Source organism: Pelodiscus sinensis, chromosome 2, assembly GCF_052426305.1.
Source record: "Pelodiscus sinensis isolate ZL-2025 chromosome 2, ASM5242630v1, whole genome shotgun sequence".
Classification (NCBI taxonomy): Eukaryota; Metazoa; Chordata; order Testudines; family Trionychidae; genus Pelodiscus; species Pelodiscus sinensis.
The window spans coordinates 133,095,146-133,113,798 of NC_143053.1; the positions used below are offsets into that span (position 1 = coordinate 133,095,146).

Sequence of the window (18,653 nt, forward strand, 5' to 3'; positions counted from 1 at the left end):
GCAGGCATGCCCTTCCACTCACAACAACCCTCGTGTCACATCACCACCGACGCCTCCCTTCTGGGGTGTGGAGCACACTTGAACAAAATTTCAATCCAGGGCCACTGGTCACTTTCCGAGACACGACTCCACATAACTGAGATATTTCCTCAGTTACATCCGCAATACCTTGGTAAGAATCTTCACAGACAACATCACCTCAATGTATTATGTGAACTGCCAAGGTGGAGCCCGCTCCTGCTCCCTCTGCACGGAAGCAATCTGCTTTTGGAACTAGTGCATTCGCCACGGCATAACACCTGTGGCATCTTACTTGCCTGGCATCATGAACATTCATGCAGACTTCCTCAGCAGACATTTTGCTCTAGAGCACAAGTGGGAATTGCACGATGGAGTCCTCCATATTCTTTTCCGACGCTGGGCCACTCCCCTAATAGATCTTTTTGCCACGTGTCAGAACAGCAAATGCCAGAAGTACTGTTCTAGAGCTGGACACGGCCCGGGCTCCCTAGACGATGCATTTCTCCTCAACTGGAGCAGACCTCTCCTCTATGCTTTCCCACCTACAATTCTCATTCCCAAAGTTCTGCAGAAGATCAAAATGGATGGCGCCACAATCATACTGGTAGTACCAGCATGGGCGCGTCAGCACTGGTTCCCCTTCCTTTGATGCATGTCACCATGCAGACCATATCAGCTACCAACCCTCCTGAACCTCCTCACTCAGAACCAAGGGACACTGCAACACCTCCAAATACATACCTTGCGGCTCACCTCATGGCTCCTAGTTGGCTGAACCCTTTTGAATCCCTCTGCTCTACTCAGGTTCAAAACGTACTAATTCACCGTAGAAGGCAGACAACCAGAAATACTTACCTCTCAAATGTGCGCAGGTTCGCCTCCTGGTGTGCCACACAGCAGCTGGTCCCATATTCTGCTCCACTTCACCTTGTCCTCAACTACCTGCTACACCTAAAACACACAGGCCTAACCTCAGCTTCTCTCAGAGTTCATCTAGCGGTGATTTCTGCCTTCAGAAAACTGATCGAAGACACCTCCCTTTTCGCCCACTCAACTACCAAGAGATTCATGAAAGGCCTTGTGAACCTAAGCCCCCCTCGTAAACCTGTTCCCCCAGTATGTTCTTGGAACGTTGTTCTTGGGGCCTTAACCACATCACCATTCAAACCATTGGCCATCATACCTTTGCGCACCTTAACTATGAAGGTAGCCTTCCTTCTTGCAATTACATCAGTATGCAGATTCGGCGAGTTATCAGCACTTATGGCAACACCACTGTACACTACCTTCAATAAAAATGGGGTAGTCCTAAGGCCTCATCCAGCATTTATACCTAAAGTTTGTTCGTCCTTTCATATCAACGACTCTATTATCCTGCCGTCCTTTTATCCCAAGCATCAGTCCTCACTTCATGATACATCTCTCCATACACTTGACATCCATAGAGCCCTCGCCTTTTATATAGATGGCACGAGATCTTTTAGGAAAACAGACCACCTAATCATCTCTTTAGCTGGGAAATAAAGAGCTAAAGAGATAGCCTTTATTGTCCCAGTGTATTTCTAAACTCATAACCACGCGCATAACCCAGGCCTACCAAGGGCTTATCACTTCCAACACAGCCCCAAGCACATTCTACAAGAGCAATGGCAGCGTCAACAACCTTCCTCAAGGGCATTTCCCTGAAAGACATTTGCAGGGCAGCCACCTGGTCATCCCATGGTACGTTTGTTAAATATTACGCAATCCAACAAAAATAGCTCTCAGATAAGAACATAAGAACGGCCGTACTGGGTCAGACCAAAGGTCCATCTAGCCCAGTATCCTGTCTACCGACAGTGGCCAACACCAGGTGCCCCAGAGAGGGTGGACCGAAGACAATGATCAAGCGATTTGTCTCCTGCCATCCCTCTCCAGCCTCTGACAAACAGAGGCCAAGGACACCATTTTATCCCCTGGCTAATAGCCTTTTATGGACCTAACCTCCATGAATTTATCCAGCTTCTCTTTAAACTCTATTATAGTCCTAGCCTTCACCGCTTCCTCTGGCAAGGAGTTCCATAGGTTGACAACACGCTGTGTGAAGAAGAACTTCCTTTTATTAGTTTTAAACCTGCTACCCATTAATGGGTAATGCTGCAGTAGTGTCAGCGGTACTCTCATCAGTGGACAAGTAGGGACTCCATTTCCACCTTCCTGCTCATGGGGGTACTGCTGCTCAGTCACTTACTGTAGAGCACCCATGAGGACTCCACTCGAAGAAGAAAGCTAAGTTACTCACCTCGGTGCAGTAACTGTCATTCTTCAAGATGGTCCCCATGGATGCTCCACTGTCCGCCCTCCTCCCCGCTTCGGAGTCTCTGTCTCTTTCTTCTGTCTCACAGATTCCAAGGCGGCCTTGAGGAACTGGCGGGGGCCAGACAGCGCGAGCATAGAAAAGAGCGTGCATGCTGCGAGACGTTGCCGCTCATGCGCGGTCCGGCTGAACACTGCTATAGAAGAGTCTCCATTCTGCGGCGCTGGGACGAGCCCAGCATCTACTGTGGAGTACCCATGGGAACTATCTCGAAGAACTACAGTTACTGCACCAAGGTGAGTAACTTCGCTTTCTTTGAGATGTGTTGCTTATGACCATTCAATTCAATGTTATTTGGAGCTCACCTAGACTCAATGTCAGCTCAGGCCTATTTACCCCATTATCTTTTCACCATTCTTCAGGATCTCTTAGCCATACTTTCCATGAGTCCTCCTACTACAATACTTACCTCCCCTTTCTCGGAGCCTCCGGCAAGAAGGAACTGACTTATGCTTTGTTATAGCGGTGCCACTTCAGGGGGCAACCTTCCGGCCCAACGGGTACCGCTGGGGAAAAAACGCTCAGGGAACCGTGCACATGGTGCGCGCACACCTCATTCGAATGGGCATGAGCAACACATCTCGAAGAACAACTGTTACAGGTAAGTAACCATCTTCTCCACATCGTCATCCACGCTTGCGAAGAGACATACACCAGTCTCACCACCCTGTACCTTCTCCTGACGGAGGTATCAGAAGAGGAGGTGGGCCAGATCCAAGAATAGGATCCTGGCCCCCCAGACCCAAGACACTTAATCGACAGATAACTCCTCTTTGTCTCCTGACAAGGTAGTGATTCCTACAGATCCATGCCCAGCTGATGATCTCAAGCAATTCCAGGAGCTTTTTAAAAGGGTGACTGCTAGTCAGGAGGTCCCTCTCCAAGAAGTTCAAGAAAAACAGCACTGACTCCTGAAAAATATCCAGCCCATATTACAGGAAACCAAATGACTTCTGCATTTATGAGTGGTAGAACGGGTTCCTAACTAGTATCAGGAAAGGGGGTTTTATTCAAAGTACTTTCTCACTGAGAAAAGGACAAGGGGTTGAAGAACAATCTTCAATCTCTGCAAATTTAAAAAATTTCTCCACAAACAACATTTCAAGATGGTCACTCTAGCCACAATTATTCTGGTACTGGATGAAGGGAACTGGTTCGCAGCCCTCGACCTATAGGGCTCATACTTTCATGTGGCTATACACCCCATTACACAGACACTATCTTCATTTCACAGTAGGCACAGACCACTTCCAGCACAGGGTCCTGCTCTTTGGCCTATCCTCTGCTCCCAGAGTTTTCTCAAAGGTCCTAGTGGTAGCTATGGCCTACCTCCAATGGCAGGACGTTGTGATCTTTCCATACCTCGACAGCTGCCTCATAAAAGGCTGATCTCATGAAGAGATGGCCACCATGGTATTCAAAACCAGGCGTCTGTTCCATCTCGCAGACCTTCTCATAAACTAACAAAAATCAACTCTAAAACCCGTTCAGGACATAGAGTTATTTGGAGCTCACCTAGACTCAATGTCAGCTCAGGCCTATTTACCCCATTATCTTTTCACCATTCTTCAGGATCTTTTAGCCATACTTTCCATGAGTCCTCCTACTACAATACTTACCTGCCTTCAGTTAATGGGCCACATGGCGGCAACTACCTATGCCATCCAACACACCCGCCTCCACTTTTGCGTACTACAACATTGGCTAGCATCCGTCTACACTCTGTGTCATCATCCTCTGCACAAGCTGGTCATTGTGCCCATGGGTGTTCTCATCTTCTTACACTGGTGGACATCCCCTGACAGTCTTCTTGTGGGAATCCCATTTCACCAACCCAAGCCTTAGGTTCAGATCACATCAGATGCCTCCTTACTGGGTTGGGGCACTTATCTGAATAATCATGTCGCTCAAGGCAGGTGGTTACCACACAAGACCTCATTGCATATCAGTTTCCTGGAGCTCAGAGCAGTAAGGAATGCCTGCTTCCATTTTGCCTCCAACATTGCCAACTGCCAGTCTGAATACTCATGGACAATAAGACACCATTTTATATAAAAAAGACAAGGGGGCACATGCTCTCGTTCTTTATGTGTGAAGGCTATCTGTTTATGGGACTGGTGCAACCACAACCAAGTCTCACTAGTGTCATAGTACCTACCTGGCATAACAATACCATAGCAGACTCTCTGAGCTGCAGTTTTTCCACTTGATCACATATGTGAGCTTCATTCTGGGTCCTTGACTTGATCTTAGTGATGATGGTATCCATCCATACCTGTTTGCATCACACCTCAATGCCAGATGCTTCTGGTTTTGGTCCTGGGCCGGTCTGGACAAGGGATCGCTAGGCAATGCCTTTCTGATACAATGGAATGTCCCACTACATTATGCTTTTCCACTAATTCCTCTTATTCCAAGAGTTCTCCACAAGATCTGCTCGGATGACACTCAAGTCATCTTGATAGCTTCCTTGTGGTCCAGAGAGACTTGGTTCCCATACCTTCATTGAATGTCCATCCAACCCCCATATTCTCTGCCGCACCATTACGAACTCCTCTCACAGGATCACAAGATGCTTTTACACCCACAACCTCACATCCTTCCCCTCAAAGCATGGCTTCTGTCTTGTTCCAAGAATCAGAAGCCCACTGTTCTGATCAGGTGAAGGACATTCTTCTCCATAGCAGGAGACTTTCCACACATACAATTTATCTGCATAAATGAAATCACCATTCACATTAAGTACTGCTTTGTAGTCATCAACAGTGCAGTACCCACAGAACCATCACTTGGAGAAAAGGGAGTTACTCATCTCGTGCAGTAATGATTGTTCTTTGAGATGTGTGTCCCCATGGCTACGACTAGACTGCAAGCCTCTTTCGAAAGAGGCTTTTTTGAAAAAGAGTGTCTAGACTACAACCAGTACTTTTGAAAAAGCAATATGCTTTTTCAAAAGACAGCACCCAGGCAGTCTGGATGCTCTCTTTCGAAAAAGCACAATTTTCAAAAGAGCACTTTCGAAAAAAAAGTGTTATTCCTCATAAAACAAGGTTTTCCACGGTCAAAAAAACTGCTGCGTTCTTTCGATTTACTTTTGAAAGAACGTGGCAGCAGTCTAGACGCAGGTAAAGTGGAAAAAGGCCACTTTAAAAAAAATCCCTGTAGTCTAAATGAAACAAAAGACAGGAGTATGCAGCACTTTAAAGACTAACAAGATGGCTTATTAGATGATGAGCTTTTGTAGGCCAGACCAACTTCCTCAGATCCATATGTGGAAGAAAATTGACACAACTATATGTACCAAAGTGATACAATAAAAAAAAAGTGAGCACATGTAAAAATGACAAATCAGGTTTAAGAACAGAGGAAGGGTGAGGGGGAAAGGTTAGTGTCTGTGAGGTAATGACATTAGGGGTGATAATTGGGGAAGCTGTCTTTGTAATGGGTGAGATAATTAGCATCTTTGTTAAGACCCGTACGCAAAGTGTCAAATTTAAGCATGAATAACAGTTCTGAGGCTTCTCTTTGAAGTCTGGAGTTAAAATCTCTTTGAAGCAATATTAATGTTTTAAGGTCATTGAGAGAATGGTCAGTCTGGTTAAAATGGCAAGCAACAGTTTTCTTTCTTTCTTTCTTTCTTTCTTTCTTTCTTTCTTTCTTTCTTTCTTTCTTTCTTTCTTTCTTTCTTTCTTTTTTTCTTTCTTTCTTTCTTTCTTTCTTTCTTACCTTTACGTAACTTTTGCTTAAGTTACGTAAAGGTAACTCTATTAATGAAATACATATTTCTGTTTAAATCACTAACTAAATATTACCCCTAAAAATTAGTGTAAGTAATCTTTCTCTTTATATCTTTGTTCTGTGTTACAGTACTGTGTGCCTTTTTATGTCCACTGTTCAAGTGCAATGAACTTGGGCAGAAGATATACAGCAAAATCAAGTCAGTTTTGCTAAAACTGGATTTTGGAATTGGGGACTATATCAACCAAAAAAAGAGAGAGAGATCTGGTAAGTAACTAATGTGAAGGGGTGGTTTTGTTTTTCCCATATGCTGTCCCAAATTCACTGGTCGCCTCATTTGCCTACCTAGCTCAAATTAACAAGCTAGTGTAGACATACTCTAAGAGTTTGGTTGTGCCAGGAAAACAGGATGTTTTGGTTCATAAAACCAAACAGAAAAGAGACAGAATAACCAAAGCAAGTACAGTCCTCAAAATTGACCTAACTGAGCAAATATTGAAAGAGATTGAACCAAGATGAACCAGAAAAATAGGATGAACCTGGAATAGGATTTTTTTTCAATAAAATTTACAGAAAAGAGATAAAGTGGAAAAATGTTGGGTTAGTACTCTGTTTTGGCAGACTGGGCAATGCTGGGTAATCTGCCAGTATTTTATATCTTAAAATTAGGCAAAAATCTGCTCATACTGTAATCATCACAGTTCCTCTTTTGAAACCAAGTAGGAGTATACTTATTATTCAAATTCTAAGCTAAAAGGTGGGAGCAGAGTTTAAACAGTGTATATCAGACTGACCAGTTAGGATGGGATGAAGAGTTTTCTCCTCTCATTAGACTTGATCTGCCCCATCACTGCATATATTTAGGAAAACTGCTAGTCTTAAAATATGAAACATATTCTAGCCACCTTACTGAGAGTTAACATTTACTTCCAAATGTATATGTTCTATTCACATGAAAGCAGCTAGTGATTAAATTGTGGTTTATGAAATAGACTCCTAGGGTATGTCTACACTACAAAGTTAATTAGAACTAACGGACGTTAGTTCGAATTAACTTTGATAGGCGCTACACAAGCGCTCCGCTAGTTCGAACTTAATTTGAACTAGCGGAGCGCTTAGTTCGAACTAGGTAAACCTCATTCTACGAGGACTAAGCCTAGTTCGAACTTACTAGTTCGAATTAAGGGGTGTGTAGCCCCTTAATTCGAACTAGTGGGAGGCTAGCCCTCCCCAGCTTTCCCTGGTGGCCACTCTGGCCAACACCAGGGAAACTCGTATGCTCCTCTCCCGGCCCCGGACCCCTTAAAGGGGCACGGGCTGGCTACGGTGCCCGTGCCAGGTGCAAGCCTGCCAGCACCCAGCTAGCAGACCCTGCACCTGACACGGCTCGAGCCAGCCACCCGATGCCCCCCAGCCCTCCCCCTCTTCCCGGGACCAGGCTGGCAGCTCCCGGGAGCTTGCCCGGGACCGCAAGAGGCAGGCACCCGCCTAGTCTAGTGCGGACATCGTGAACCTTGTCTACGACCTCCGCACTAGGCACAGGAAAGTGGCAGTCTAGGGCAGGAGTGCTGCCAGCCTGGCCACCCAGGAGCAGGAGTGCATGAAAATCAAGGTGGTCCACTGAGACCCCCGACCCTGAGTCCTGAGCTTACAATGGCCGTACTGGGTCAGACCAAAGGTCCATCTAGCCTACTAGCCTGTCTGCCGACAGCGGCCAACCCTAGGGACCCTGGAGGGGATGGACCGAAGACAGTGACCAAGCCATTTGTCTCGTGTCATCCCTCTCCAGCCTTCCACAAACTTTGGGCAGGGACACCACTCCTACCCCCTGGCTAATACCACTCCATGGACCCAACCTCCATGACTATCGCACTTCTCTTTAAACTCTGTTCTAGTTCTAGCCTTCACAGCCTCCTGCAGCAAGGAGTTCCACAGGTTGACTCTTTGCTTTGTGAAGAACAACTTTCTGTTACTAGTTTGAAGCCTGCTACCCATTCCTTTCCTTTGGTGTCCTCTAGTCCTTCTATTATGGGAACTAATGAAGAACTTTTCTGTATGCACCCTCTCCACCCCACTCATGCTTTTATAGACCTCTATCCTGTCCCCCCCTCCATCTCCTCTTTTCTAAGCTGAAAAGTCCCAGTCTCTTTAGCCTCTCTTCATATGGGACCTGTTCCAAACCCCTCATCATTGTAGTTGCCCTCCCTTCTCTTCCCCTCTCCCACCTCCTTTTCCCAATCTCCCCCAGTTTTGTTCAATAAAGAGAGATTCTATTTTTGAACACAATTGTCCTTTATTTAGTACATCAGGAAGGGGGGCTAGGGAGGGGTAAGTGGAAGGAGGTGAGGGAGGAATGGGGTACGAGCCCCTGATGGGGAGGACTGGGCTGGCTCTGCGGGCTTCTGGGGGTGGAAGCTCTCCTGCAGCCCCCCGATTGCCCCCTCTCCCCAGATGGCAGCCTGTGGCAAGTGCAGCCGGTCTGATGGCCGAGTGCTGTGATGTGCCCAGTGTGGGTACTCCGGGCAATCCAAGCCAGGACTGCTTTGCAAGCGGGGCACCCCTGAGAACTGTCTGTCCGGGGTGGGGGTCGGGTCCCTTTAAGCACAGCCCTCGGCTAGCCTGAGACAGCAGCTCCACACTCTAAGTCCTCATCTGATGCCCTGCCGGCACTGCTTCCAGCCATCCTTAACCCCGGTTCAGGGTCCACTCAATGTGGACATGCTAGTTCGAATTAGCAAAACGCTAATTCGAACTAGTTTTTTAGTCTGGATGCGTTAGTTCGAATTAGCTTAGTTCGAATTAACTAATTCGAACTAAGTTAGTTCGAATTAGCGCTGTAGTGTAGACATACCCCTAGATTCTAATCCAGCTAAATTATGCTAGTGACTGTGCGACTTCAGGCAATGTACATAACCTCAGCATGTCTCTGTTTATCCATTGACTTATTGTATCAAGTAAAAATTGCATTTGAAGAGGCTCTAAAAAAAGTGGAGGATAAGACTGTATTTGATAGAACGGCAGAAAAGGCAAAATGTGTGTTGTTCATATGTTTGTTGGCAATACCTGGTACCCAACAAAAACTACCAGATATATTTAGTCACTTTCAATGCAAATGTTAAGGTGTGTAGTGTGAATGCAGAGGAAAGTTTCAGGGATGTATATTGTCAAAGCCCTTCACACACAGCAAGGAGCAACCAGTTCTTAAAACAAATAAATACAATATAGGCATATGAGTATGCGGGAAGATAGTGCATACAAATGTTGTCTCTTCAGCTATAGTTGTTACAGAATAATAATACCTTAATATCCAGCTTCCGAGTCAATTTACATCCCCAGCGTATTGTATCTCTCTCACTATATAAAAATTTTACCTGCAGGATGACAGAGTGACGTCATCATATCATTCTGTGTCCTGCCACCCTCAGCCACCCTGCCTCCTCCCTCCCTCCCCCCAGCCTCTTCCCCAGTGCTCCAATGAGGTAGGAGCTGCAAGGCCTCCCTCCTCCCCAGTGCTCTAGGAATGGGCAGCAGGTGGGCGTTGCGCAGCCTCCCCATCCCTAGTGCTCTAGGGAGGCAGTAGCCATGAGCCACATGCCCTCCCCCCACCCTCAGCCCATTCACACACCCTCGGCCAAGACCCTGCACACCCAGCCCCCTCACTCACACCCTCCACCGAAACCCCCTCACACACACCCTCTGGAGGTGTGGGGTCTCAGTGGAGGTGTGACGAGTCTGGGGGTGTGGGGTCTTGGCATTTACTCATAGCACAACAAGCTAAGACCCCGCACCCACAGCTCCCTCACTCATCCTCACAAGATCTCACACCCCCAGCCTCCTCGCACACCCCCTCCACTGAGACCCCGCACCACCAGCCCACTCCTACTCCCTTCTCCTGGCCAGACACCTGCCTCCAGCCTGCTCCTGCACCCTCCCCTCAGCCAGACACCTACCCACAGAGAGAGGGGGCTGGCAAGTGTAGCAAGTAGGGGGCGCAGCCCTCTAGTATAATATATGAATAATTCATTGTGTTAACAAATGAAGCCCATAATACAATTACATCATTTAATGAGCTGTAGCTTAACCTGTTGTACAGAGATAATAGAAATAACTTAGAAATGCTTTGTCATAAGAGTAGGATTAGACAATAACTAACTGTAATTTTCTTTCAGAAACTGCAAAACCAAAGTCCACAGAAGATGACAGTGAATTAGACATATCAGCCCTGTGTCCTAAGGTGACTGGATTTTAGTTAACTCCTTCCATTTATGTAAAAAAGCACTGAAGAGCATGAAGACTTCTCAGGGTCTCTATGCTCCATGAAAGAGTAACTTCTTTCCCATAATTCCATTGTGACCAGGAACTCAGCCATGTGCATCACATCATGTTCTAAGAGTATGTCTAGAGTACATGCCTCTGCCGACAGAGGCATGTAAAATAGGCTACCCAACATAATCAATGAAGCAGGGATTTAAATATCCCCAGCTTCATTAAAATAAAAATGGCCACCGTGCTGTGCTGGCTCAGCTGATCGTCCGCATAGCACACGAGTCAAGACACGGATCGGTCCACAAGGGAAGCCTTTGTTGACCGCTCTTGTAAACCTCATTTCATGAGGCAAAAGGGAGCGGTCGACAAAGGTTTCCTTTGTCGACCAAGCCATTTCTTGACTCACGCACTGTGCCGACGATCAGCTGAGCTGGCACAGCGCAGCGGCCATTTTTATTTTAATGAAGTCGGGGATATTTAAATCCCTGCTTCATTGACTATGTCCGGTAGCCTATTTTACATGATTCTGTTGGCAGAGGCATGTAATCTAGACATACCCAAAGTGACTCATTATCTTCATCCTGAGAATTTGAACCAGAACCTAATTACATCTATGACTACAAGTCTCCCAAATGTCTGTGGCTCTCTGAGTTATTTATCTGGGGAAGCTACGTCTGTTCTAACATGTTACCACCCCTATGGTATTTGCAGCATAAGGACTATTCCAGAAATTCACAGCAACTGACTTTATGCCACTTCTCTGGGGTGCAGATGCAGATTCTTCTTATTACAGTAACTCTAAAGGAACAACTGACATCATTATAAAGCAAATTAAGTCTGCTATTTGCAGTGCCCCTTCTCTAACTTCAAAATAAGATGAGAAACATTCTTCTTTCAGTAGTGTCCCTGTGGGTGCTCCACTGTAGGCGTCTGCATCCCTGCACTGCTGGTCAGACAACTTCATTTGCAATGTCTGTTCAGTCTGCACATGCCCTGTCTTTCCTCACGTTGTGCCAAGAGGCTAGCAAGTGTGCCTGAGCTATCTGTCCTCAGTTCTTTCTCAACCACCCTGGCTTTTAGCTGTCTATTGACAGATCATTAACTGGTCTACAATTGCTGATTTTTGGCTTCCTCTGAAACCTCTTATTTGCTTTCCTTTGGTTATTGGAGGGAGGGAGGGAGGGAGGAAGGAAGGACTTTGTTCTTTTATCAACCCCAGTGTGTGAGAAACCCTCTTCCAACTTCTCCCCTCCGAAAAAAGGGTATGCTCAACTCCTTGGGATTCAAGAAATGCCACATTTACCCCAGTGTGATCCCTGTTGCAAACAGTTTCAGTGCATCCATTACCTCAGCAAAATGTATCCTCTGCCAGCATCTGTGACTGAGATCTCTCAAGGATAGAGACCTTTGCCAAAACACGTCTTCATGAAGGCAGCTCTTCAACTTCAGCCTTCCGGTGAATGTGAGTCTTCCCCACAGTCTTCAACTTCAAAGGACAGTGGGTTGAAGAAATGGACTGGTAACTCCTCTTTCAAGTGAAAAAGGAGAGTGGGAAGTCCTCTCAGAACACACCCTAGGAAAACACCCTCTTGGTCAACCTCAGTACTGCCAGCAGCAGCAGTCCGCCTGGCACCAGAGAGACCAGTACAGATTAAGTCTCCATCTCCATCAGCACAGACACCAGAAGGAGACTGACATGGAGGAAGATGTAATGTGTTCTCTAAAGACTTATTTTCTTCCCCCCACACAGTGGTCTGCTTTCTCGATTGTCCATAGTAGACAATTTCCATCCACTGGAGGAGGCCACCTTCTTGATATTCTCCTTTCCTCATCTTTCTTCAAGATTGCCCTCCCAATTAATTAAGCCATCTTGTCACATCCTGATTGGACTACTGCAATGCACTTTACCTGCCTTTGAAGAGTCTTCGGAAACTTCAACTGGTACAGAATGTGGCTGCTTGAGTTTTAACTTGCTATATGGAGCACATTATGCCAGTGCTCCAGCAGTTGCTCTGCCTTCTGATATGTTTCCAGGCACAATTCAAAGTCCTGGTTATGACCTATAAAGCCCTAAACAGTTTGGGACCAGGGTACTTGAAGGACCATTTCTTCCTGTATGAACCTGCCTGGGGATTAAGATCAGCTGGGCAGGTTCTGCTCAGTGGAGTCTGTGTATTGCATAAGGGATACACCTGCAGGCGATCTACCTTCCAGGTTCCTGCAAAACCCTAGCGGACCGCCTCAGCTGGGCCTTCTCGGCACACGAATGGTTCGTCAAAACAGAGGTGGTATGCTCTCTCTTCCACAGGTGGGGAACTCCCCTACTAGACCTCTTTGCTTCTCAGGCCAACAAGAAATGCCCCAAGTTTTTCTCTTACAGGGTCCAAGGCAGGGGTTCAATGGGAGATGCCCTGGTAGAGAGGTGACCAGTGGGCCTCCTGTATGCCTTTCCCCCCTTCCCCTTAATTCACTGCTTGGAAGTCACCTAGGGTATGTCTACACTACCACCCTAGTTCGAACTAGAGGGGTAATGTAGGCAACCGGAGTTGCAAATGAAGCCCGGGATTTGAATTTCCCGGGCTTCATTTGCATCTTGCCGGGCGGCGCCATTTTTAAATGTCCGCTAGTGCGGACTCCGTGCCACGTGTAGCCGCGCGGCACGGAGTCCGCACTAGCGGACATTTACAAATGGCGGCACCTGGCAACATGCAAATGAAGCCCGGGAAATTCAAATCCCGGGCTTCATTTGCAACTCCAGTTGCCTACATTACCACCCTAGTTCGAACTAGGGTGGTAGTGTAGACATACCCTATGAGTGGTAAGAAGGATTTGGTAGGGACCCTTTCACCTGGGTTCCAGGGCAGTCTTTCGCTGGTGAACCTAGCTTCCTGGTTGTAGTTTAAGGCACGGCTCAGTCAGGGACTCCTAGAAGGCGTCCTTAATCTGTGAATGATAAGACTATACACACACCTCATAAGTTCCTGACAATACTTGACTATGCTTCCTTTAACAAGTGTGGCATCAGCCAGGTTAATGTCTGGGCTGCTTAACAGTCTCATAGGTCGGCCACATGCAATCTCATGTGGACTGAGTCCAGTTTTCTGATTAGGAGTGGCTCTCATGCTCATTAGGGCAATCAGGAGTGCTTATACCCATGTTAAGCCAGAGTTCTTGCATATTTTTGCAAGTTTGTTCTTTAAAATCCTGTTTCATTTCTTTCTTGCTCCTGCGCTCTCCAGGTGTCACACACAGTGCAGTGCTTGTCTGAAAGAGTAGTACTTTGCCAGTTTTTTAACAATTTGTCCAGTAAAGTGGGTACCTCTATCACTGGAGATCACAAGGTGTATTCCCCATGATGGGATGTAACGATTTAGAAGTGTGGGGTTTTTTCCCCCACTGTGATGGCATCAGTTTTCCTGCAGGGATAAGCTTCTACTCATTTCAAAAACAAGCAAACAATAACCAGCACATTATTAAAAGATTGACATTTAGGCAACTGAATAAAGTCCATTTGTAAATTCAGAAATGGTCCCAGAGGCGGAGGTCTGGTTGCCGGAACTGTCTTTACAGGTTTACTCACATTGTAGGCTTGGCAGACAGGGCAAGCCAGACAGTAATCTTTGGCTGCTTGAGAGAATTTAGGAGCAAACTAATTTTGTTTTAGGGTTGCTACAATCCCCCCTTTTGCCAACGTGCGACAATTTAGGGAGCACGGAGGCAAGGTGAGGTAGCAAGACCACTGGGGCAACAATGCGCTGTCAGAGCTGCACCACAAGTGGTCTGGGTGCAAGGTGCACCCTGCCAGTTTCCACTCCTGCTTTTCCGATTCTGGGGCTTGGTCTTGCAGGAGGGCCAGTTCTGAAAGAGACGGCGTAGGAGCTGGCGATGGTAGGAGAGAAGGGAAAAACAGCAGGTAGAGGAGCAGATTTCACTACATTCTAGACAATACAAACTGTATAGCCTGCTACTAAAACTCCACTAGAATTGTAAAAGCAAGAACCGTTTGTGTAAAGCACAAAGTTAAGATTATTCAAGGGACTTAAATTATTTTCATTAAAACAACAATATTGTACACACAACGTTTGAAATACATATATCAAAATCAAGACCCACAAGACAAATCTGGACAGAACACAGAACACAAACTTATTATGTCATGACACAGAACCATGGGTTTTTTTTTTCCTCTTCAGTTAATTTTCAGCTGATATTAGCGCTTCTTGATGATCTGAAAGACAAAGAAAACACTTGTACCCCCATTGGGGTGGCCCATTATAACTTAAAATACTGCCTAAGATCTGCTAGGGGAACCGGTTACAGCTAGCTACTTACCACTTCTATGGGCAAGTGAGCTGCAACTTTCCGAGAACAAGGGCGTTTCATCGGTACTTGTGACTTTCCACTCCCTTGAATTACCTCAGAGATGCTAGCCTTCTCCAACAGGCATGCCTCAGTTTCCCTCTTGTACTGCAGACTAGGCTTTTTATTTATTTATTTATTTTTCTTTAATGTGAAGCTTCAAATGATTTACTGCCATAGAAACTCTTAGAACAAGGTGCTTGCTAGTTACTATTCCTGTAAGCAAAAAGGTTTTCTTTTCCTGAAAAGAATCACATGTAATGTTACAAGTTTACTTATGGGGGGACAGTGCTCCTCCCCCTTCCACAACAGACAGGCAGTTTGCAGACACACACAACATTGGATCTGAAAGCAAGCTAAAAGTGCTATCAACTCAGCTTTGAACAGAAACACGGTGAAGTTTCTGGGCTTGGATTTTTTTAAACAATAATTAGTTTCCTTGGAAGACACATTTAACCCTTAGGGTGCAGGTTTTACAAATTTACAATTTATAGATTCTATTCTTTTATGCGGTTAACCAATTAAGTTTCAGTAGAATTCCTTACTTTCCCTTTAATAGATTTAACAAAGTGTCTGTAGCCAAATGTTTAACTTGACTGTTTCTTTGCTGAGATGACCAAAAGAGACTACAAGAAACAAGGAGTCATTTCTTAAAGCAGTTTTTTTCCCCTCCTTACACATTACTATATTGCTTAATTTTTTTCTTCCTTAGGATTTCAAGGAACACTTCCCTTAAACTGTTAAACTTATTTTAAACTTGGTGTTTTGCTTTGGATCGGGCAAGTTTGTTATAGGAGCACGTGTTTTCAAAGGGAAGAGCTAATTCCTTTCAGTTATTTTTCATGTTTCCTCTCTATCTGTGTATGCATTATAAAGAGGGATAGAGGGGTGATGTTGTGCCAAATTTCTCCCCCAATCTTGGTTGATACGGGTGTGCCAACTGAGAAATCTCTTCTTTTTTTTCCCAACTTCTTGTGCATTATTTTGGCACAGAGGTGCTGCAGCAACTTTTAAGTTACATATCTTACTGCAGGGAGGATTTTTGCTTTTCTGAGCTTTACTTTTATCCCTCAGGGCTTTAATTTTTTCCTCTTTTCCAATTTGTTAAATGCTTACAGGTCCTTGGACCATTATGCATGTACATGTAGTACACAGGGGTGCCTTTTGGCAGTGTGGAGGGTGTTTAGACTAACCCCCACCTCATAGACTCATAGACTCATAGACTTTAAGGTCAGAAGGGACCATTATGATCATCTAGTCTGACCCCCTGCACCGTGCAGGCCACAGAATCTCGCCCACCCCTCTTAGAATAATCCTCTCACCTATGTCTCAGATATTGAAGCCTTCCAATACTTTGAAGGCCCCAACATGCAGAGAGTCCTTCAGCTGTGATCTGTGCCCAATGCTACAGAGGAAGGCGAAAAACCTCCAGGGCCTCTGCCAATCTACCCTGGAGGAAAATTCCTTCCTGACCCCAAATATGGCGATCAGCTAAACCCTGAGCATGTGGGCAAGACTCACCAGCCAGACACCCAGAAAGTTCCCTATAGCAACTCCTATCATCCCTCCATTGACCTATTTCCAACTGGAAATGAATGGTCAATTAGTTACCAAGATCATGTTATTTCATCCAACCATCCCCTTATCATAGAATCAGAACTGGAAGATACCTCAGAAGGTCGTCAAGTCCAGCCCTCCGCTCTAGGCAGGACCAATCCCATCTAAATCAACCCGGCCAGGGCTTTGTCAAGCCGAGACTTAAACACCTCTAGGGATGGAGACTCCACTACTTCCCTAGGTAACCCATTCCAATGCTTCACTACCCTCCTAGTAAAATAGTTTTTCCTAATATCCAATCTGGACCTCTCCCACCACAACTTGAGACCATTGCTCCTTGTTCTGCCATCTGTCACTACTGAGAACAGCCTCTCTCCATCCTCTTTGGAACCTCCCTTCAGGAAGTTGAAGGCTGCTATCAAGTCCCCCCTCACTCTTCGCTTCTGCAGACTAAACAGACCCAAGTCCCTCAGCCTCTCCTCGTAGGTCATATGCTCCAGACCCCTAATCATTTTGGTTGCCCTCCGCTGGACCCTCTCCAATGCGTCCGCATCCTTTTTGTAGTGGGGGGCCCAGAACTGGACACAGTACTCCAGATGTGGCCTCACCAAAGCCGAATAAAGGGGAATAATGACATCTCTGGATCTGCTGGCAATGCTCCTCTTAATGCATCCTAATATGCCATTAGCTTTCTTGGCTACAAGGGCACACTGTTGACTCATATCTAGCTTCTCATCCACTGTAACCCCCAGGTCCTTTTCTGCAGAACTACTACTTAACTGGTTGGTCCCCAGCCTGTAACTATGCTTGGGATTCTTCCGTCCCAAGTGCAGGACTCTACACTTGTCTTTGTTGAATCTCATGAGATTTCTAGTGGCCCAATCCTCCAATTTGTCCAAGTCACTCTGGACCCTATCTCTGCCCTTAAGCGTATCTACCTCTCCCCCTAGCTTAGTGTCATCTGCAAACTTGCTGAGGGTGCAATCTATCCCCTCATCCAGGTCATTAATAAAGATATTGAACAAAACCGGTCCTAGAACCGAACCTTGGGGCACTCCACTAGAAACCGACCTCCATCCTGACATCGAACCGTTGATCACTACCCGCTGGGCCCGGCCTTCTAGCCATCTTTCTATCCATCTTACCGTCCATTTATCCAATCCGCATTCCCTTAACTTGCTGGCAAGAATATTGTGGGAGACCGTATCAAAAGCCTTGCTAAAGTCAAGGTATATAACATCCACTGACTTTCCCATGTCCACTGAGCCAGTTACCTCATCATAGAAGCTAATCAGATTGGTCAAGCACGACTTGCCCTTTGTGAATCCATGCTGACTATTCCTGATCACTTTCCTCTCATTCAAGTGTCTCAAAATGGACTCCTTTATGATCCCTTCCATGATTTTTCCAGGAACCGAGGTAAGACTGACCGGCCTATAGTTCCCTGGATCGTCCTTCTTCCCTTTTTTGAAGATGGGCACTACATTTGCCTTTTTCCAATCATCCGGGATTTCGCCCGATCTCCACGACTTTTCAAAGATAATGGCCAAAGGCTCCTCAATGACATTTGCCAACTCCTTCAGTACCCTTTGGTGCATTAAGTCTGGACCCATGGATTTGTGTACGTTTAGTTTTTCTAAATAGTTCCTAACCTGTTCTTTACCCACCAAGGGCTGTCCATCTTCTTCCCATCTTGCGTCGCTTAGCACAGAAGTCCAGGAGCCGACCTTGTCCGTGAATACAGAGGCAAAGAAAGCATTGAGTACTTCAGCTTTCCCCACATCCTCTGTCACTAGGTTACCTCCTTCATCCATTAGGGACTGCACACCCACCTAAGCTAACTCTACACACTCTAAAGAAAGAGTCTGCTGGGTCTAGAATGTCAGACCTTAACAGCTCATGAAATAAGGGGAGTCATCACTCCCTCACATATCCGCTGAGTCTCAAGGTTCATCTGGCCCCCCTCCTTTGTGTTCAGAGCTCCCTCTTGGGAGAGCCCTGGTGCAGCTGGGATCAGCTCAAGTCTCAGACCTATGCAGCAGCATTCATTTTTCACTCATTACATTCATACTCATTTTTCACACACAAAATTTTTCTCCTTTTTCACATTTTTCCTGCAGTTTCCACATTTAGATGCATCTTTATTGTCCAATTCCCATGGATGTTTCTATTAAGTGGCGCTGCCCTAAGACACTTAATATCAGACTTTGTTAGGATCCTATACCAGAAGGCACTTATCATAAAGGCACTGGAATTCCTGTAGACTGACCTATTCCAATTTTCTGCGCGTGCTTTAACAGAGTTTGTAAAGCACCGAACCAAAAGTCCGCTTGCTTACACTATTTTCTTGCGAGTC

General features: G+C 45.9%; 1 protein-coding gene across 3 annotated transcripts in view; it reads left to right on the plus strand.

Annotated features, from left to right (window-relative positions):
- Positions 1 to 18,653, plus strand: part of RETREG1 (reticulophagy regulator 1) — a 138,697-nt gene that overhangs the window by 106,842 nt on the left and 13,202 nt on the right. For all 3 annotated transcript variants that reach the window (XM_075921450.2, XM_014579878.4, XM_006135807.5), the window contains 2 exons: positions 6,245 to 6,382; positions 10,285 to 10,349. In XM_075921450.2, coding sequence (XP_075777565.2) covers positions 6,245 to 6,382; positions 10,285 to 10,349 — 203 coding nt within the window. The remainder of the gene's footprint in view (positions 1 to 6,244; positions 6,383 to 10,284; positions 10,350 to 18,653) is intronic.